We start from the raw sequence: 22,219 nt of genomic DNA, 5'->3' as shown, positions 1-22,219 counted from the left end.
ACACGCATGGTGTTGCTATGTGTTTTGAGATTGTAGATCTGCTCTTTTCAATCAACAACAACAAATTGGAAATAACTTGATAAACAGTGGTTTAGTCAACAAGCTGGCTTTCTCTTCATTAATTTATCAGTATTGTCAAACTTTCCTTTTTTTTAAAAATACACTAAAACCCATGTTTTCCCTTCTTTCAGACGCTACAGGTATTTGGCGTATCGGATGTTTGTCAGCTGGGTGTATGGCATGTTAGGACGACGTACTCGACGTGTCATCCCTTCCTGTGTGGTGACCCGGGTTCGAGCAGAATTCCCGAATGCCCGAGGCCACTATGTCGGCTTCAGAGCGCACGCCCTTAACTGAGCTCACCACGGAGTTCTTCCCCTCGGTTGAACCGGGACACAAAGGCAGCAATGACCTCCTCTCGGTCAGGGCGTTCGTAGCGTGCATTCAGGTCTTCTGGTACCACGATTTCCCTCAGCGCTGCTACGTAGGGGTTTGGCTCTGGCTTCATCATGACCTGGTTGAAGACACAGTCCTGCAAGTCGGCTACATAACCTGTTGGGGGAAAAAATGACATTTTTTTTTATACCTTCTCATTTTCTAACTTTTTGGACCACGGGTTGCTAAAGTGTGTTGCACTGGTGTGTTTTTTTATGTCACTAAAAGTTGATAAACACTTTATTTTATATTGTTATGAGAAGTGCTGCTTCTAACTTTTTGGACCACGGGTTGCAAAAGTGTGTTGCACTGCTGTGTTTTTTTTATGTCACTAAAAGTTGATAAACACTTTATTTTTTATTGTTATGAGAAGTGCTGCTTCTAACTTTTTGGACCACGGGTTGCAAAAGTGTGTTGCACTGCTGTGTTTTTTTTATGTCAGTAAAAGTTTATAAACACTTTATTTTTTATTGTTATGCGAAGTGCTGCTAGAGTATTTGTACTTGTACTTTGTACTTGTACTATTTTTTTTCATTTAATTGTCAGCACTACATTTGTAATGACAGCAGTGTAAAAGAAATGTAAAGTAATTAGAGTTATTGTAATATTTTGTAATACTTTTATTTATTTTTTAATGTAAATAAAAGTAATTCTTACCAAATGTGGGATCACACTTGATTGCCTTTCCTCTGCATTCTCCTTTTCTTGCTTTTGGGAAGGCTAATTTGAAGAGTGGTTTTCCATTCAGTCCAATCCTGTGAGGCCGTCCTGCATTTTCGTTATAATGCAGTCCGGCAAGGTAGAGTCTGTAAGCAGAATCAGAATCAGAATCAGAATCAGTTTTATTGTCACATCACAGGTTTACAAGGTAAAGAAGTGGGTGAAATTCGTTTTTGTACATCGTTCCCATCGCAACGTTAATTTCCATAGAAAGAAGAGGGGGGGGGGGGGGAGAAGAAGAGGGGTGGGGGGCAAGTGGGAAGGAGATCAAAACAAGAGAGCAACAGAAGGCCAGACAAGTTATCTACATATTTACAAAGTACCTGAGATAATAAAAAAACAGCAGATTTTAGATTAAAACTATAAATTGCAATAAGGTTAAAAAAATATAACATTTATGTTCATATTACAGTTTATAGATTTAATTACCTGCAAAGCATTCCAATGTATTTGAAGCCGACGCTTTTGGGGGCAAATCGAATCACTACGCTGTGGTAAGATTCAATTGAAGAGGTCTGGTGGTGTGGGCTGAGTTTTTCAACGTCTGTCATGAGTCTCTTGTTGTACAACATCTTGTCAAGCTTGTACACTGCAGCACTTCCTGAAATTGATAATTATAATATTTTAAACAATTATATTCATTCGAATACTAAACAATACACAACAAAATTAAGCATTTTCTTTTGTTGAATGATATACAGGAGGTTTTGTCCATATTACTAACTGACCTGCTGTAAGCCATTTCTTTGGATCCCTGGTTCGACGCCGTTGATGCAAGCATCGGGGGAAATCTGGTTCATTCTTGTGTGTGTGGATGTTACACACATGGTTCACTATGGCTCTCCATTTTGCTGCTCTCACTTCTGGTGTGGTTGATGTTGCTGCAGTCCAGTACATGTGATTACGTATGCATCGAATCCAAGCACGTACTTTTTCACAGTCCTTCACCTTGCTCAGGCCCTCAAGTTTCTTGGATAGACCTGAAATGTAGAATAACATGAATGTAGAATGCCTTTAATCACTCATTGCATTGTCACCAAAAATTAACGAACATAGCAGATCTGCAACCTAAAACCATGTCACAAAGCAAATAGTAGAAAAGTGTCACTTCCCTATCAATTATGATAACACATGTTAACTTCAATTACGCTTTTGGACACAGTGTTTTAATCTGTCTTGTGTAAAACATCATAGTGACATATACCTTTCTCCACATGCCAGACATCGTAGAATTGAGGTAATTTTTCAACCTCCCGCAGGAACTTCTGTATCTGCGGGTGGCGATCGGTTACAATGCAGTTAACCTTCACCCCACGGTCCTTCAATAATTTTAGGCTCCTCTTCAGGCCTTCTAACTCCATGTGGTAGCTACTGTCCACTTCATTGCTCTGTACAAAAAAAAGATTCAAAAGCAAAGCAATGTAAGTTGTGCTGTAGTTGTAAAATAGTCCATCTGAATGAGCACAGGTGTTATTGCTTTTCAAGTGGGAAAAAGGGGCCTTGTCAGGGGAAAATAGACCCCCCCTCCCTTTGCCTAATGTTTCATCCTGTTGAATAACATTACTCTGAAACGTGTAGGGCAATTGTTGAATCTGTTGGAGAATTACCCCCACACCTTTTTTTACACTCACCTGAACCAGTTGGAGATCAATGACCCTGTCTTTCTGCAAGTCCATCATAGTGTAGCTACCATATTTTGCACAGTGGCCTTTGAATAAAGCATAGAAAAATTAAAAACAGCTTCAGTATTTTAATCAATGGAGATATTCTATTTTGAAAAATGAAGTGCCACTTATATCCACTGTGTAAAGCACGAAGACATTATTTCTATTTGAAAAATAAAATAAAAATGTAAGTTAGTTACCAGGACTGTCTGCTCTCATGTCCCCACCAGTGCCTGCCCTCAGTTTGCAGTCCTGCAGCATCTCATTCTGTGAGTTTCTCCAGGTGTGTATAATGGCTGGCTCAATCAGGCATTTGGCGTGGCGAAGGAAGGTGTTGTTTGTATGAATCTGCAAATTCATCGCTTTGGAGATCTGTAGAGGGACACAAATTCATCAAAACAAAAGAAAAAAATCAAATAATAGCAAACAAGTACAAGTACAATAGAACAACAGAATTGATACATACATTCAATTACATACATTATGTACCTTTTGTATTTTGCTAAATGATCCCCCAGAGAGGTACACAGCTGCCGAAAGCTGGACATTGCCGGCTGGACTTGATCCAATCATAGGCTGACTCTCCCACTTGCTTTTGGAAACACAGTAGTTGCAGTCATAGAAGACTTTCAGTAGGGTCCCTTGGTTTTGAAGCGTAACCACCAAAGCCCCCTGGCACAATGAACATGTTTTGAACAGCTCCATAACTTTGGACTCAAATTAGGCATGTAACGATTTATCGTATATCGATTTAAATCGATTCAAAGTGGTGATGATTTAAATCGATGCAATAAAATATGACATTGCGATGCAACCAGCAGAGGGCGCAATCGAGTCAGACTCCCTTCGTTGTTATCCGCCTACTATTTTGTCCCCTCAGGGCCACCATAGCTGCCTGCGTCGGTCTCTGCTTCACTCACTCAAAGGCAGGCTATGAACGGCAGAGAGGGGTTCACGTCCTCTCAGGCTATGAAATCTAAACAACTAGGATCGCACTGCATAAAGGTCCGAGGGAAATGTGCGTTGCATGCAAACATGTGTATTTGATTGATGAATAGCCCAAACTAACGACGTTGCTAGCTGTCTGATTTAAACTGTAGGAAACATACAACTGATAGGCTTCTAATGAAAACGTCTAATTCTGGAGTACGGCTGTAGAGTGCAATGAATAATAATTTAATTTAATAATTTAACAATTGTATCAGACTGCTGACAACGTCAAACTCCTTTCAACACTGTCTTTCAGATATATAGCGAATTTCATTGATACTACTAATCAATTAATTATTATCTAATCTCATTTGGAGCAGTTTAAAACAGTTTCCCTTAATGTGTTGTTTTATACAGAATGCTGAGAATGTAGCATAGATAAAAAATAACTTGTAAATCCCAAGGCAAAGCCTTAGTTTGTTTATTTGAAGAGGTTTTCTTTATCATTTATTTCATCTGGGATATGTTTCAAAATTCATTTATTTAGGTTTATTATTTATAGACTTATATATTTAAAGTTATTATTTAACAAATAACATGTCTTAATGTGTCAGTTAATTAGGCATGTAACGATTTATCGTATATCGATTTAAATCGATTCAAAGTGGTGACGATTTAAATCGATGCAATAAAATATGACATCGCGATGCAACCAGCAGAGGGCGCAATCGAGTCAGACTCCATTCCTTGTTTATCCGCCTACTATTTTGTTCCCTCAGGGCCACCATAGCTGCCTCCGTTGGTCTCTTCTTCACTCACTCAACGGCAGGCTATGAACGGCAGAGTGGGGTTCACGTCCTCTCAGTCTATGAAATCTAAACAACTAGGCGATCGCACTGCATAAAGAGGGAAATGTGCGTCGCATGTAAACATGTTTATTTGATTGATGAAAAGCCCAAACTATACCGTTTACCCCCTCCCCCATCTGACAATATTGTTAGCTGTTGTTAGCCTGTCTGATTTAAACTCTGTAGGAAACATACAACTGATAGGCTTCTAATGAAAACGGCTAATTCTGGAGCGCCTCGGTGCGGCTGCCGCTGCAGAGTACAATGAATAATAATCTATATGAATAATGATAATTTAACAATTGTATCAGACTGCTGACAACGTCAAACTCCTTTCAACACTGTCTGTCAGATATATAGCGAATTACATTGATATTAATCAATAAATGTTTAATCTAATCTCATTTGGAGCAGTTTAAAACAGTTTCCCTTATTACATAAATGTGTACAGAATGCTGAGAATATAGCACAGATAAAAAATTACTTGTAAATCCCAAGCTTGGAACAAAGGCTAAGCCTTAATTCGTTTATTTGAAGGTTTTCTTTATAATTTATTTCATCTGGGACATATGTTTTAAAATTCATTTATTTCATAATACTTATATATTTAAAGTTATTATTTTACAGATAAAAAAGTATATGTCTTAATGTGTACCTTACAGTTAATGCATGTACCTCATGAATAATAAAAAAGGCTTAATTTCATATATTGAAAAGAGGACAAGAGAAAATACAGTTGTTAAAAAATACATGATTTTTGTAAGAGAAATAATCAAGATTTTTCAGTAATTTGTCTCGAAAATAAATGTGCTTAAAAATCGTGAAAAATCGTATCGTGAACCTCGAATCGTGATTCGAATCGTATCGTGAGTTGAGTGAATCGTTACATGCCTACAGTTAATACATGTACCTCATGAATAAAAAGGCTTTATTTAATTTCATATATTAAAAAGAGGATAAGAGAAAATATAGTTTTTAAAACATACATGATTTTTGTAAAATAAATCAAGGTTTTTCAGTAATTTTTCTGGAAAATAAATGTGCTAAAAAAATCGTGAGAAAATCGTGAGAAATCGTATCGTGAACCTCGAATCGTGATTCGAATCGTATCGTGAGTTGAGTGAATCGTTACATGCCTAACTCAAATACAATGTATTTGTTTTCCTTATGAGCTGGAATGGGTTGTGCTGCTCTGCAACAAAAGATGAATAAGGAAACATGTTTAGAGGCCATATTTATTTACTGTTCCCGCTCTGTCAAACCAGTAATAATCCTAAATGTTAATTACCCTTTTTGTCCACATTGCCACCTTAGGAATTACTTTTGTTCAGCAATGAACACATCTAAATGGTGTCGACATTATTCAAAGGTGTAAAATATAGCAAATATGCAAGTGCACAACACCCTGCTGCTGCTTTTAGAAACATTTGACACAAATATATATGTGTTACTTACAACAGTTTTTGGGTATCTTGCGATAACTGTAGGGATTCATCAGGGTTGTATTCTGAACCGGACTCTTCAACAACCATACTGCTAGACTGACTAGACTGTCCTTCGATGGTGTCCTCTTCCTCCTCATCTTCCTCGTCAACATCATGTAACCTAGGCCTTTTACATGGTGTTGACCGAAGCCGTGGTGTAAAGCTGGCTGGGTGCTGCCGATCTGTGTTAACTACACGTTCTTCTGTGTTGGGAGGCGGGGGAGACGAAACTGGATCTGTCTGTATACCTGAAAGAAAAAAAATTATAAAGCACTATCATAAATACAGACCTTAGCCAGTAGCACTTGTCGTAGGCTCTACGACCATGGAGGCTTATGCAAAGGCTATATATATTGAAGATAGCATGTTATGTAGACGGATGTGAGGTGATTGTTGACCTGACATCCTACAGTGTGTTTACTTTCAATGTACATATTACTGATTTTATTATGGATATTATACTGTTAGACTGATGTTCGGTTCTTGTAGAACTTCTGACCCTACATTACCACTTCTATGCATTTGATGTATTACCTTGTGTTGTCCTTGCCTTGTACAAGTGCACAAACAAGGACTGTAATTCACTATGGAATAATAGTGTCTGCTAAATGCCTAAATTGTATAGAGGACACAATACATTTTAACCTACCAATGCTACGAAACTGTGGTTTCCTCAACTTTAGCTGTGTGCCAGATGTACGTTGTTCAGGCTTATATTTATATTGACTATCAAAGTCCTCCATTCTTCTCTGCAACAATCCGGATGTGTTTAGCTGAAACACCTGTGATGTAGTATCCTGTACCTTTAGTGTATAAATATACAACAAGATCAATTAGATTTTTACTTCTATATTTATGGGAATTAAAAAAAAAGGTTATATATGGAGTTATAAATGACAGTGGTCTAAATGCAAGTAAGTAAGTAAAGTAAACCAAATGAACCCTTATAGATCTGAAACTGTTGAGTGTAAAATGAAACCAAATGTACCATGATGGGTCCATTTGGTTTTATTTTACGCTCTAAAAGGTTTCATTATTGCTAAACATCTGCATAAATTAATTGTTATTTCAAACATGGATTGGATTTGTGGACACCATCCTATTCAATGTTAATACAAAATATAATTTGTGTGTCCGAGAGGAAAAATCACATCAAATGGTGGTCCGTGGTTCAAATGCAAAAAGAATAATGGACCACTATATAAAAATGATTTGAAACCACTGCTCTATGGTAATGTTTTGATTGATACTGATGAGAGATTTTTAAGACGCTGAAGACAATTTTCAGGAAATGCACGGGGGAGGGGAGGGGGTCTACAGAATAGGGCTATTCTGTAGACCCCCTCCCCTATTTAAATAGATTAGATTATTGGGTTTACATGGGGAGGGGGGAATTTGTGCTCAGTGGTGGAAGGCAACTAAGTACATTTGCTGAAGTACTGTACTTTTTGTATTTTCTCTACTAATGAAAGTCACGCATGAGTTCACGTCGTCTAGTTCGTGCAGAACTAGACGACGCTGGTTGCTTACTTCTTCCACAGAACCTGGCGTCTGTGGAAGAAGTAAGCAACCAAGCATCATCTCGTTCTGCATTAACGATAGCTCGTTTGCGACATTCAGTGCACGTTTGAGTATCATGAGTCCACAATGAGCAGTAGTATTGTAATGCTAAAATAGAAACTATAATTAATTAAATCGTTGGAAAGTCAAAGTACAGTCAATCACTGTCAGTCGCATTTTCTATACAAAACAGCACACACATGACTCAAATAAATATAATTATAAAATACTTACTGTAGAGAGACGTACAGTTGGTATAGATGCTTTCATTAGTTTTAGGTGGCTTGCATGACCAGACTTGTACATGTGCAGATTAAAGAAACAATTATCCAAGAAATGATTTGCGCAAACAAATAGAGTCTTCTTCCTCAGAGGAAAGACGCGACCCTCATTAATAAATTGCATCCACGCAGTTCTAATGACATCGTCCTGCATTGGTACTCTATAAACATTCTTGTTTTGGTCTTCACAGCCGAAAACACAGCAAAGTCTAAGGTCTTTAGAGTTAGCCATGATGTTACTGTGCAAACAATACCGAGCGACTGAAAAAAACAATGGCGGATGGTTGTAAACAAAATAAAGAGGAAAGGGGTGGAGAGTGAGACTGAGAGGTGGAGACTGAAAAGGAGGGGGCGAGGTTAAAAATGTTTAGGACGTCATAAACATTGCCATTCGCCAGATCGCCTGTTCAGACACGCCCATTCTGGAAATCCATGAAATGAGAAGGAATGACTGAATTTTAAAAAAAAACATTTTTTTGGGTACAAGAGACACTGGGGACCCCAAAAAATACAAAAAATCAAGAAAAAAGTGATTTTCATGGTGTAGACCCTTTAATAATAAAATACAAACCAATGCGCTGTTGTGCATATCTAAACACACCCACACATCTTCTAATTCTCCAGTGATTATAATTTTCAGCAGCATAGTGTCAATTCCTCAATTGTGTTTATATAAGATGATAGTCTATTCAAAGAAGACAATTTGTGCCGCGCCATGCCATTCGCTCCAAATGACACACTTCAGTTTTATTCATGGATTACACAGGAAATAATGAACTGATCATAGGCATCAGTGTTACAGATCTACAAGCTCACAACAACGTGTTGCTGATCGCCGTGAGCTTGTAGATCAGATACATTCGGGCTATCATTACTGGACTGATAGTGGGGGGGGTGGGGGTTTCCAGCGTGCGTAATGACGCACAGAATACATTAGTGGATTTCAAGTGCAAGCTGTAGGCTAACATACAATACACAACATACTGTAGCCTACATGTAGCCTACTGTACATTAATTGGGGGTGCCTAGGGTGTGTTGAAATAAAGCTCACCCACTGTCTATTGGGCTGCTTTCTGCGTGTGACAAATGCGCTCTGAAAAAACTGCTGGTGGGAATGGTTCTGATATCTCCCCGAAATAATGCACTCATCTGTGGGGTTCGGTGAGTCCGAAGCTATGGGGTATAGTATAGGCCTACAGACAGTGGTAGGACTAACGGGAGGTCGAACCACTGCCATGTTACCGTTATCATAATGTCTAAAATATATACAAATCTTTTGAAAATAGCAGATCTACAAGGTCATGAGTCACATTGAGCATTGTGTGCTTGTAGATCGGCTATTTTCAAATAGCCAACGTTTAAATAGGGCTGAAGTGGTTGGGGATGTAATGATATAAATCGAAATCTACATCGTAACTAACATTTTCAAATAATTGTTGTGGATTAAAAGTACAATATTTGCCTCTGAGATGTAGTGGAGTAGAAGTAAAAGTATAGAAAATGGAAATACTCCAGTAATAATAATAAAGTCTATTATTGCAATGGTAAGGTCTTTGATTGATTGATTGAAATTTTTATTAGGCAAAAGAATGTAAAACAACACAGTTACATTTATGATGCTTTTGTCTAAAAGGTCCGGCCAAAAAAGTCCTTGCGGACTTGTTTCCGTTGGGGTCCTTGAGTTAATTTCATAGACATATATAGTAGCAACCAAACAGTTCAAAAATCAACATGAAAATACAGATAATACAGAAAAAATACCACTATAGTAATAATAATAATAATAATAATAATAATAATAATAATAATAATAATAATAAGTGTAATAATAATAAATAAATACAAATCCCAGGAAGATAACTATTTTGCACAACTTTTGCCGTGTTGCCACTCTGTAATTTATAGTTTGGTGATGTGGTGAACTGGTGAAGCCTCAATTTGTAAAATGAAGACACAGCTAATGACAATAACATAACATGATGGCTGTTGAACACATCTTTGTTCTGATCTGAACCAATCTCATCCCAAGCTGAAGCTGCTTCTTGATTTGTATTGTGATTCTTTTAGTTTACTGTGATTTACTTGTTTTTTAACCTGTTTTTATATGGCTCATCATGTGCATGTGCATGTGCATGTGCATGTGCATGTGCATGTGCATGTGCATGTGCATGTGTTGGGTCAAAGAGGAAACTAGTGGCTCCAAAAGAAGAAAAACAAACTAAAGAAAACATTCAGTAGATGGAACGTTGCTGCCACTATGTGGCACAAATGCACAAGGCTCATTGGTGCACTCCGGCTCCAACACCAGAAGGGTTTATATTACAGTATTTGGAGGCAATTATTTATGTTGGTAGTTACAAGTAGAGCGATCAACCGATTGGTTACCTTTCCAAACTTACAGTTGGAAAGGTTTATTTACCTTTTAAATGGGGCCCTATTTGTACGGAACATTCATTTGTGGGATGAGTAGTGCGGCACAGTATATAGGTGGCAAAGTGGGTCCCGAACCAGTGGTGTAAATGTACTAAGTAGCCTACATTTACTCAAGTACTGTAGTTAAGTACAATTTTGAAGTATTTTTTACTTTACTGGAGTATTTCCAATGTTCAGTACTTTTACTCCTACTACTCCGCTGCATCTCAGAGGCAAATATTGTACTTTTACTCCACTACAATTATTTGAAAACTTTAGTTACTAGTTACTTTGCAGATATAAATTATTACATTATAAAACATACATTCACCACTTCAGCCCTATTTTATACCTAGGCTATTTGAAAAATAGCCGATCTACAAGCTCACAACGCGTCGCATCGTGAGCTTGTAGATCTGCTATACATTTTACTATGTTTACTTTTGGTACTTTGAGTACATTTTGATACCAAAACTGTTGTACTTTTACCCAAGTAAATTTTTACTTGTAACAGAGTACTTCTACATTGCAGTATTGATACTTTTACTTAAGTAAAACATTTGAGTACTTTTTCCACCACTGCTACTAATGTTGGTGTTCAAGAATGTGTACTCAAATGTGAACTCAAATAAATATGTTGAATGTGTGTGCGTACGTGCGTGCGTGTGATCTTGTTATGTGTGCTTCCTGTGAACCGTTGGCCTAGTTCGCCGCACCCACAATCCTTTGTGCTTCTAGCTACAGCTCACCTAACACACACACCCACACACCCACACCCACACCCACACCCACACCCACACACACACACACACACACACACACACACACTGAGAGAGACTCTCAGGCACTGTGATCATGTAACATCTTAACAACAGAAGATCTGGGTTGTCAGACAATACAGAGACCTGCATTGTCTGATATATGTATGGTCGGGGCGGATAGCTTGTATGGCTCCAATGTAGTTATTATTTAGTCACAAACTCTAGTTAACACTTTTCATTGGTTCAATATTTATAAAACACACACACATACACACTTTCACTTGATTTTTTGTTTTCAAAAGTAGCAAAAAATAGCCGATCTACAAGCTCACAACGTGTCGCATCGCTTGTAGATCGGCATTTTTTTGCTAACGGTGTTGATTTTGACAACAAATTTTCATAGTCTTTTGAATAAAATTACATTTAGTTTTAGTCATATTTTAGTCATCTGAAATGTTTTACTTTTAATCTAGTTTTAGTCGACTAAATATCATAAGATTATAGTTGACTAAATCTACAGTTGATTTTAGTCAAATAAAATGTATTTTGGCGGAGTCTTGATGGCGTCGTAATGGCTGATTTTACACTTGCTTGCATGCTGAAAATAGCAGATCTACAAGCTCACAACGTGCCACAGCGCGACACGTTGTGAGCTTGTAGATCTGCTATTTTCACCCGAGTGCAACCAAACATAAAATGACTTGTCTTTTAGTTCTACTGGATCTCTTCTCCACTAGTCCCTCCCTATAACATTTTAGTCTAGTTTTTATTTGTTAACAGAATTGTCAGTATATTTAGTCATAGTTTTAGTCGTCATAGCTTAGTTTTTGTTTAGTTTTCGTCAGTTAAAAAAGGTGGTTGACGAAAAAATGTTGTCATAGTTTTAGTCGACAAAATCAACACTGTTTGCTAACCTTTGGGTGACACTGTAGCATGAGGAAGTAGGGCGTTGATTTACGTAAAATCCTAACATGTTGTAACATGAAGATGCGTGGTTTCGGCCCTGGGTTGTCAGACAATGCACAGAGAGCTGGGACACTGACACCGGCCGGATCCATGCTTTAAAAAACGTCAACAAAGGAGACAACAAGTCTTTTTCCCTTTGAGGAAAAGTTTTTTTAGAAGTCAACAGGTGGAAGAAGTACTCTGATGTTTTTCTTGCGTAAAAGTAGTAATACCACAATAAAAAGTAAAAGCCAAGTAAAAGTGCTAAAATTCTGAATGAATTGACTCATGTTTTTCTCCTTTTCTTTTATTGATATAAAGCATTATTTTTTGACTATCCATAATAACAGGGCTTTAATGGTTTGTGTATGTTTTGCAATAATAATCTAAATCTGTAACTTGTATAAAGCTATATAGTCATATAATTGTAGTGGAAAAGTGCAATATTTGAGTTGTAGTGGAGTAGAAGTACTTCAGTAAAAGTGTGAATACAGGCCTTTTACTTGTTGTTACTTTCACGTTAAAGATCTGAGTAATTCTTCCACCATAGAGTAGGCCTATAAGGCCGTTAAAGTAAATACATGACGGTCCTTATTTATTCAGTCAGAAGTATTTCTTCTAATTCAGCACGCCAACTGTCCAGGAAAAGAAAGGCTGTAGTTTCTATTATCTTAGAATCGATGATGTCACTGGTAGGCGGGTTTCTGATCTATCCACAGCCCTCCTCCGAGACACAGTAATGGTGCCATCTTATAATGAGCATCAGTGAGGACCAATCAGTGGTGGAAAAAGTACTCAAATGTTTTACTTAAGTAAAAGTATCAATACTGCAATGTAAAAGTACTCTGTTACAAGTAAAATTAAAAATGTACTTGAGTAAAAGTAGAAAAGTATTGTTATCAAAATGTACTTAAAGTACCAAAAGTAAAAGTACTAACATTTTTGAAAATAAATTATAATATTTAAATAGCCTAGGTATAAAATAGGGCTAAATGTATGTTTTATAATATATTTATATCTGCAAAGTAACTAGTAACTAAAGTTTTCAAATAATTGCAGTGGCGTAAAAGTACAATATTTGCCTCTGAGATGTTGTGGAGTAGAAGTAAAAGTATTGACAATTGGAAATACTCCAGTAAAGTATAAGTACCTCAAAATTGTACAATACTTGAGTAAATGTACTTAATTACTTTACACCACTGGGACCAAACATATGAAGTTAAGGTTGAAAATTAGTGAAGCATTCCTTTAGGGCTCAGTAAGAAGACTCCTCACCAGGCCTGCAGTCAGCTGTATCACTGTGAATAGGAATGGGGTCAGGACGGTGCCCTGTGGTGCTCCCGTCTTTATAAGGATGCAGATTATTTCACTCTGAAATGACCAAGAAACATGCAACGCTTTTAACCCATTAAGACCAGTGGTGTAAAGTAACCAAGTATATTTACTCAAGTACTGTACTTATGTACAATTTTGAGGAAATTTTGCTTTACTGGAGTATTTCCCATTTTCAGTACTTTTACTTCTACTCCACTACATCTCAGAGGCAACTATTGTACTTTTACTCCACTACATTTATTTGAAAACTTTAGTTACTAGTTACTTTGTAGATTTTGATTATTACAAAACATACATTAACCACTTCAGCCCTATATAAATGTTGGCTATTTGAAAATAGCTGATCTACAAGATCACAATGCATCGCGATGCGACGCATTGTGAGCTTGTAGATCTGCTATTTTCCAAAGGATTTTAATACATTTTAGACATTTGAAAACTTGTGAAATGGGACATTCTGCCGAACGAGTACACTTTTACTTTTGGTAATTTAAGTCCATTTTGATACCAATACTTTTGTTCTTTTACTCAAGTAAAATTGAATTCCGGCCTTTTACTTGTATTGTAACAGAGTATTTCTACATTGCAGTATTGATACTTTTACTTAAGTACAAAATGTGAGTACTTTTTCCACCATTGCATATATCTCTGCTTTTCAATCGTGGCTGTGAGCAGAAACCCTGTTATATCACCACGATTCAACTTTTGCATGTGTTGCCTTTTTTCCTGCTTTTCCCATGAATTAACGCCTTATTACTTCTTATACTACAGCAGTGGTTCCCAAACTGGGGGTCGGGACCCCACATTATTTTGTGGGGGTCACCAGATGATTAGCTTAATGTCCAACATTGTTTTCTCACTCAACAGTAAACAAACCAACATACAGTATAAGTATGTATGTATAAGTATAACCTTTTTTTATCACAATTGGCCAAATTGTCAAATATTACGTAAAAGCAAGGCATTGTGAAGTTATTGTCAGGGTGAGGGGTCCCAGTTCAAATATGATTATTTTGTGGGGACGCGGCCTGAAAAGATTTGGAACCCTTGTACAGTTCACACTTATAGGTAGAATCAGAAGCAGATCTACAAGCTCACAACGTGTCTCATCGCAAAGGCTAGTAGATCAATCGAGTGTGTTCCACCTTGGACCAATGGCACAAAGTTGAGGATACTTTAATTTCTCATTCATTGGTGTGATTGTTTTATATTAGTGTTGCATTATCATTCAAATCCTAGTCATTTATTTTGGGGCCCACTTGTGATGGGCTCAACAGTGGGCCCCCTGGATGCTGGGATTCAAGTGTTTAACCCATTAAAAATGGGAAAGCATCTGTGCAACCACTTTAACCATTCATTTGTATTTTAGTTATTCTGTTGAGTAAAACTTTCGCACACCTAGAATAAGAGCTTAAGGGCAGGTGCGTAGGCAAACAAGTGCACATCAATAATAAAAGAATACAGCCGCACACAAGGAGGTACAGGAGCACATTTATTGAGATCTCAATAAATGTGCTCCTGTGCCGTGCAGTTTGGCAGTGTGTGGGTGCATTCTTTTATTATTGATTTACTTTGGCTATTCAAAAATAGCAGATATACAAGATCATAGTGCGTCACTTCGTGCCGCGCTTTGAGCTTGTAGATCTGCTATTTTCGGAAAAAATATATCTTTGAATATATATGGTTTTACCTCAAATATTTGGAACCAAATATGTTTGAGATGGGAGGGTCCGCAGCCAAATACATATAATTTTAGGGGGTCCTTGGCATGAAAAAGAGAACCACTAGTATAGCAACATAGGTTTTTCATAAAACTATTATGATTTAGAAGACATTTATAGAATCGCCCTCAGGTCTTAATCAGTGGTGGAAAAAGTACTCACATGTTTTACTTAAGTAAAAGTATCAATACTGCGATATAGAAATACTCTGTTACAAGTAAAAGTCCAGAATTCAAAATTTAGAGTAAAAGTACAAAAGTATTGGTATGAAAATGTACTTACAGTACCAAAAGTAGAAAGTACTCATTATGCAGAATGTCCCATTTTACAAGTTTTCAAATGTATAAAAAATCTTTTGAAAATTGCAGATCTACAGACTTGAAGATCAGCTATTTTCAATTATGTTTTGTAATAATAATTAAAATCTACAAAGTAGTAACTAAAGTGTTCAAATAATTGTCGTGGAGTAAAAGTACAATATTTGCCTCTGAGATGTAATGGAGTGAAAGTAAGAGTACCGAAAATTGGAAATACTCCAGTAAAGTAAAAAATACCTCAAAATTTGACTTAAGTACAGTACTTGAGTACATGTACTTAGTTACTTTCCACCACTGGTTTCTGCTCGACAGACACGATTGAAAATCAGAGATATGTGACACCTGGGATGGGACCTGCACAGGGAGACAATGACAGCAGATCACATGTCACACATATAAAGGGACATTTCAACTGCTTTGCGACTCATTCACTCCTGGTTCTCTACAGCTACAGAGGTAAGACTACTTACAATACAATACAATATACTTACTATCTGTATTTAGCAGGGGTGGGGTACTCTCCTTATTTTCTTGAGTAAAGTTGCTATATCACATATTTTAACCCATTCAATCCGGGGACGCATCTGTGTCATTTTAGATTTCTTTGGGCTATGAGCTTGTATATTTGCTTTATTTTTATTTTTATCGTGAACATTTGTACAAATCTTTGAATATATATGTTTTTAAAGCGAACATTTGTAACTCAAATCTTACAAATGACATTTTACAAATGTCTTCTAAATCACAAACTTTTTTTTTTTTTTTAAACGGACCCCAATCTCAAAATATGTTGTTCCAGGGACCCCCAGAAGCAAAGATTTTAGTTAAAAATGTTTGCTTTAAAAAACATGTATTCAAAGATTTGCACAAATGTTCACAATTTTTCAAAAATTGCAGATCTACAAGCTCGGTGCCGCGCTATGAGCTTGAAGATCTGCTATTTTTGAATAACCAAAGTATAAGATAATGGTTAATGAGTAAAAGTACACTATTGGCATCAGGTTATTTTTTATATTTCTAAACGAATCGACGGGCTCACAACACATCACAATGTGACAAAAAATTAATAATAGAAAAACACATCTGAGCTTTGTAGATCTGCTATTTTCAAATAGCCGAACTATAAAATAGGGCTTAAGTGGTAATAATACATCTAAATCTGCAAAGTAACTAGTAAATAAAGCTGTCAGATAATTGTAGTGGAGTAAAAATTAGCCTCTGAGATGTAGTGAAGTAGAAGTATAAATGGACACACACAAGTAAACTAAATGTATCTCAAAATACATAGACCCCCATCTGAAAATATTTTGTGCTAGGGACCCCCATACAAGATTTGTGATGTTGAAATGATTCCAAAATAAAAAAAATCAACCTGGCAAACATATTTCAGGCATGTATCGGCGGAAGCTTTCATTGTTTTGTTTTAAAAAAAGAAATACAAATAATAACAGATATAGCTATTTTTGAATCGACAATGAGTAGAAGTAGAAGCATTAGCAAGTATTGAACAATGTAAAATATATAAACTTAGATACTTTTCACCGCTGCGGATTGGATTTCACTCCCCTGGATAACAGACTAATTAATTATAACAAATTAATGACTAATTAAAAACAACAATTACATTTTTTTTTTTAATGAATTCAATTCATATATTGTTGCTGTCAGACAGGATCTAAATAACCTATTTTTTTTGTTTGTTTTTTGGTAAATGAATACCCTACTTCATACAAAACATGCTACGATGTGACCCATTTTGAGCTTGTAGATCGGGTATTTTTTGCTATGTTTGAATTTGAATTCTGAGAAGTAACAATTTTGGATATAATGAGATTCCCCTCGACAGCATCGATATGTTGTTTTAGCAGTGTAGAGATCAATGGTGTAAATTTGCATTTACTCAAGTACTGTACTTAAGTACACTTTCGAGGTACTTTTACTTTACTGGAGTATTTCCAATTGTCTATACTTTTACTTCTACTCCACTACATCTCAGAGGGAAATATTGTACTTTTACTCCACTACAATTATTTGAAAACTTTAGTTACTGGTTACTTTGCAGATATAAATGATTACATTATAAAACATACATTAACCACTTTAGCCCTATTTTATACCTAGGCTATTTGAAAATAGCCGATCTACAACGCGTCACATCGCGACATGTTGTGAGCTTGTAGATCTAGAGATGACATTCATGTTATAGAATACGGGGCAACCTGAGGCACGGGTGCCAATATTGGCACAGGGCAGGGTGATCACTGGTTCAAAAATATCAGATATACAAGCTCATAGCGTGGCACCGAGTGCCGCACTATGAGCTTGTAGATCTGCTATTTTTTAGGGGAAAAATCGTGAAAATGTATTTGAATATAAATATAAATTTTTAACTGCTTCTGGGGGGTCCCTGGAACAAAATATTTTGAGATGGGGGGTCCGTGGACAAATACATATCATTCAAAGAATTGCCCACCATTTCCCCCCCCCCCAAAATAGCAGATCTACAAGCTCGTAGCGCAGCACCGAGTGCAGCGCTACGTGCTTGTATATCTGCTATTTTTGAATAACCCAAAGTATAAAATTATGGTTAAAGCTGTATTGGGTTACAAATAAAAATCAATTAAATTAAGTCCCCTCACATCTGTATGCAAATGATATCCTGCACATATTTCTATATTCCTTCAAACTCTGAACTCTGACTGGGGAGGGAGTCTGGGAGATCAGCATGTTGCTCTGATTATCATTACATTGTCCTGATGTGAATTGACATATTTAAAAGAAAAAGAGGAAGAAAAAAAAAGGTTATGTATTGTACATGGACAGTCAAAATCTGTTGGAAATGTTTCATTTTGATGCGGTGTCATAATTAAACTTAAAGGGATAGTTCACCCCCAAATTAACGTATTTTCTCACCCCATGGAGACTTGAATTCATGGATTTCTTTTTTGTTTGCATTCCTAAGCCAATAATTTGCTGACGAACAGTTAACATCTAGATTCTAGAACAGACGAACAGTTAACATCTAGATTCTAGAACAAAATAACTGCACTGCACTTCATGTCAAAAAGGTCGCCGACATTTCATCATGTTGTTTTAACAGAGTAGATATGACATTCACGTTGTATTTGATTTCATTGTGTTGTGGGTTTTTCTTTTTCTTTTTCAGAGTAGATATGGCGTCCGTGACTTGGCTTTGTGTGGTGGTGGCTGTGCTGTCTGCTCTGATGGAGAGTCATTGTAAGTACTCAAAATGAAGTCATTCATATTAGGTTTTACTTGATAACCTGATTTAACGATCCATGTTGTTATTGCAGCCCCTCAGGCGCTGACCTGTTACAACTGCACCAGCATCAAGGAGAACCACCTGTGTGACCAAAGCTACCAGAAAGAGATGGAGTGTGGCATGGGCTTCCCTTCCTGCATCCACATACACATGAGCATCCCTAACCGTAAGATACACCACCATAATAATAATAATAATAATAATAATAAAATGACAACCAGAGGAATATGGGGATCTCAGGGAATGGCAGTTGCCACCCCCTAGAGTTCACATTTAACATAAAAAAATATATAAAAAAATAAAAAAATGTTATTGTTGTCATTCTCAGACGGTGAACATCATGTGCTACGCTGCGCTACGGCAAAGGAGTGTGAACAGCAGTCGACCACCTCGGCGGTCCAAAAGACCTGCTGCAACACTGACCTCTGCAACAAGCTCCCATAAAACCACACATTATATAGTAGAAAAAACATTTACGTTAAATTAATTCTTAATCAGACATTTTCTTAATATTTATCATAATTGTCACTGCCCGGTGGAAAAACCTTGCATCTCCGTAGCTCATCTTACGTTTTATTTCACAAATAAATGTCCTGCTTTTATTCTCTGTCGTATGCCACTGTCACGCAAAAAAAGTAGCAAAAATAGCAGATCTACAAGCTCACAGCGGGTCGGATCGTGACACGCTGTGAGCTTGCAGATCTGGTATTTTCATACAAGGTCTTTGGCCGACTGATGATCCGTTCATGGCTTTATTTTGTACACGACTCATTTTCAAGATATGAAATCAATAAAATGACAAAATTATGAAAATGTAGTCAAGCATCGGGTCCTGGATGGGAAGATATTAAATGATAAATAAAGGACTGAATGATTTGTTAAATGGGGTGTTTCTTTTGTTGTTTTTATTTTTGTTTGTTTAATACGTGCTGAAATGTACTTAGTTACTTTACACCATTGTGTAAAGTAACTTGTGTTGTGAGATTCACGTTAATGTGTATTTTCAGACAGCTAAACCAGTTAAACCATTGATACTTTGAAAACTTGGTCTGCTCTTTTCCCCCGCCCTAAACCAAACCTCTTTGTTTGTTCCCCTCAGAATAGGAATGCTAAGGTTCAAGTGGTTAATGTAAAAAAAGTTCCTATCACACAAATATTTGGTGGCCCCCCTGTAGTTACTCTGAGGACCCCCTAGGGGTCCCGGACCCCCTGTTTAAGATCCGCTCGATGCAGTTTTGAGATATCTGAGATACCTATCTTTACTCTGCTTCAGTGTGTCAATTTTTTTATACAAATGTTGAAATGTGTTCTCCTTATGTGAAACCTTTATTCACCAGTTACTTTGTATAAGATTATTATAATTATTATTATGTTATACAAACACAATACAAGGATGCTGAAATTGTATTCTTAGAGCCGTTTCACACTATGGTCCCGGGTGCGCACCCCGGACCACATGGCAGATGTTGTGGTAGTGTGAACGTAGCGAACCGTTCCCCGTCGCCAGCTGCTCCTCTACAAGCAGGCTCCTTTTATCATTTTAACACCGTAACTTTTATCCACCTTTTTACTTTGGACCTTTATTCATTCATGTTCACATGGCCATTGGATTTTATTGATTGGATACGCTGATATTAGTGTATTTATGTCACTAGTCGGATTGCAAGCAGTAGCCAGCAGCGGCTCATTCTGACAGCTGTCACCCAGTCACTCTCTGCCTGATCCTTCCTGCACTGACGATCGGATGCACTGCTTTGGATGTGTATTGTTGATCTGTTGTTATTATAACTCAAGACAATGTCAGGAACACAGTCAAACTTTATTATTCACTCTAGAGTGACTTTTCTTCTGTGAATGACATTTGCTCTCCCAAAGCCCCATAGTCAACAGCGCCCCCATGAGGCACATATTTACCATTACTATTCAATGAAAATGGTCTCGAGTGCGTTAGAATCTTGGCCAGTGTGAATGCTGGCCAGCCAAGCGTACTCGGGAACGGTTTGATTCAAACGAACCCAGTCTGAAACCGCCCTTAGTCTGTTCGGGAATAGGTTCTTTTTTTCTTTCTTTCTTTTTTTTCTTTCTTTCTTTCCCTTCTTTCTCTCCTTTCTTTCCTTCCTCAGTTACACATCTCCTCCACCAGGGGGCGAAAGGCAGGCAACGGGCGCAGTGTTGCCATGTCCGCTTATTATAAGCGACTTGGGGCTTATTTTTTATAGTTGCTTGTAAGTCGTTTTTTTAGGGCTTGTTTCTAAAATCTTGTATAAACCAGTGGTTCTCAAACATTTTCATGTAAAAGAAAGGACCCCCAAATTAATATGTAATTATCCAAGGACCCCCATCTGAAAATATTTTGTGACAGGGACCATCAGATTTGTGTTGTTAAAGGAGGAGTTCACCCAAAAAATGACTTATTTTCTATCAATTGCACACCCCATGAAGCCTTGATTTCATGGATTTATTTTTGTTTTTGTGGCATTCCTAAGACAATAATTTGATGACCGTGTGTATTTCCGGTAGGAGACACAAATAATCTGCTTTGTGTCTCCTACCGGATACATTAGCCGGTAGGAGACGGGAATCAAATTATTAGCTTAGGAATGCGACAAAAACAAAAAATAATCCATGGATTCAAGGCTTCATAGGGTGTGCAATTGATAGAAAATAAGTCATTTTTTGGGTGAACTCCTCCTTTAAATGTTTTTAGAATATTCAACATTTTCCACTTTTTTTCTAAGATTCTTTTGAAAATTGCCGATCAAGCATCGGGACACGTTGTGAGCTTGTGGTGGGAAAAGTACTCAAATGTTTTACTTAAGTAAAAGTATCAATACTAGAAATGTAGAAGTACTCTGTTACAAGTAAAAGTTCAGAATTCAAAATGTACTAGAAATGTAGAAGTACTCTGTTACAAGTAAAAGTTCAGAATTCAAAATTGACTTGAGTCAATAAAGTACAAAAGTATTGGTATCAAAATGTACTTAGAGTACCAAAAGTAAAGGTACTAAAATGTTTGAAAATATCAACTCTACAAGCTCACAACGGTCGCCATACGAGTCATACGTGTTGTGAGCTTGTAGATCTGCTTGTAGATCTGCTATTTTCAAATAGCCCAGGAATAAAACAGGGCTGAAGTGGTTAATGTATGTTTTATAATGTAATCATTGATATCTGCAAAGTAACTCGTAACTATAATTTTCAAATAATTGCAGTGGAGTAACAGTACAATATTTGCCTCTGAGATGTAGTGGAGTAGAAGTATAAAGTATAAAGTGCTCATGTGGCCTAATAATAGTCGCTTCCTTTGGGCTTGTTTTCCTAGACCTGGTTGCTTACTTGTCGCACAGAATCTGGCAACAATGAACGGGGCGCCTGTATCGATAACGAGTTATATCTAGAGGAAGGACGGCCCTGCCCCCACCCATTCATTTCAATGAAAGTTGCTCACAAGCGCATGAAGCACCCGGAAATACCTCTACTTCCTGTTTTGGAGCCAATAGAGCAGGCGCACTAACGTTCCAGA

The 22,219-nt window shown here is 37.1% G+C and overlaps 3 protein-coding genes across 3 annotated transcripts; 1 reads left to right on the top strand and 2 right to left on the bottom strand.

Moving 5' to 3' along the window:
- Positions 1-311: 311 nt before the first annotated feature.
- On the bottom strand, positions 312-1,987 carry LOC308104578 (uncharacterized protein). Its single transcript, XM_080455026.1, has 4 exons — positions 1,884-1,987; positions 1,585-1,756; positions 1,093-1,241; positions 312-552 (listed from the first exon to the last, which is right to left on the bottom strand). The coding sequence occupies exons 2-4, from the start codon at positions 1,725-1,727 to the stop codon at positions 350-352; spliced, it is 495 nt and encodes a 164-aa protein (XP_080311152.1). The 5' UTR covers positions 1,728-1,756; positions 1,884-1,987; the 3' UTR covers positions 312-349.
- A 272-nt stretch (positions 1,988-2,259) lies between these two features.
- On the bottom strand, positions 2,260-3,380 carry LOC308104321 (uncharacterized protein; the record flags this gene model as incomplete). Its single annotated transcript, XM_080454730.1, has 5 exons — positions 3,309-3,380; positions 3,020-3,191; positions 2,787-2,863; positions 2,360-2,543; positions 2,260-2,267 (listed from the first exon to the last, which is right to left on the bottom strand). Exons 2-5 carry the CDS (start codon positions 3,177-3,179, stop codon positions 2,260-2,262), a joined length of 429 nt encoding a protein of 142 aa, XP_080310856.1. The 5' UTR covers positions 3,180-3,191; positions 3,309-3,380.
- Positions 3,381-18,517: 15,137 nt separating this feature from the next.
- LOC308105371 (uncharacterized protein) lies at positions 18,518-19,421 on the top strand. Its single transcript, XM_080456049.1, has 3 exons — positions 18,518-18,650; positions 18,728-18,862; positions 19,025-19,421. The coding sequence occupies exons 1-3, from the start codon at positions 18,521-18,523 to the stop codon at positions 19,138-19,140; spliced, it is 381 nt and encodes a 126-aa protein (XP_080312175.1). The 5' UTR covers positions 18,518-18,520; the 3' UTR covers positions 19,141-19,421.
- Positions 19,422-22,219: the final 2,798 nt, after the last annotated feature.

The sequence above is a fragment of the Gymnoscopelus braueri genome, assembly GCF_963280865.1.
Source record: "Gymnoscopelus braueri genome assembly, chromosome: 17".
Lineage (NCBI taxonomy): Eukaryota > Metazoa > Chordata > Actinopteri > Myctophiformes > Myctophidae > Gymnoscopelus > Gymnoscopelus braueri.
The sequence above is the reverse complement of the archived record's forward strand: the minus strand, read 5'-3'. Positions and strand labels throughout refer to the sequence as shown.

Excerpts from the sequence above, each read along its gene's own strand:
- LOC308104578 (XM_080455026.1), bottom strand. The coding sequence starts at position 1,727 with ATGTTGTACAACAAGAGACTCATGACAGACGTTGAAAAACTCAGCCCA. Across the intron at positions 1,242-1,584 it reads TACATTGGAATGCTTTGCAG|ACTCTACCTTGCCGGACTGC; the intron begins GTAATTAAATCT and ends TTCTGCTTACAG. Across the intron at positions 553-1,092 it reads CAAGTGTGATCCCACATTTG|GTTATGTAGCCGACTTGCAG; the intron begins GTAAGAATTACT and ends TTCCCCCAACAG.
- LOC308105371 (XM_080456049.1), top strand. The coding sequence starts at position 18,521 with ATGACATTCACGTTGTATTTGATTTCATTGTGTTGTGGGTTTTTCTTT. Across the intron at positions 18,651-18,727 it reads TGCTCTGATGGAGAGTCATT|CCCCTCAGGCGCTGACCTGT; the intron begins GTAAGTACTCAA and ends TTGTTATTGCAG. Across the intron at positions 18,863-19,024 it reads ACACATGAGCATCCCTAACC|ACGGTGAACATCATGTGCTA; the intron begins GTAAGATACACC and ends TGTCATTCTCAG.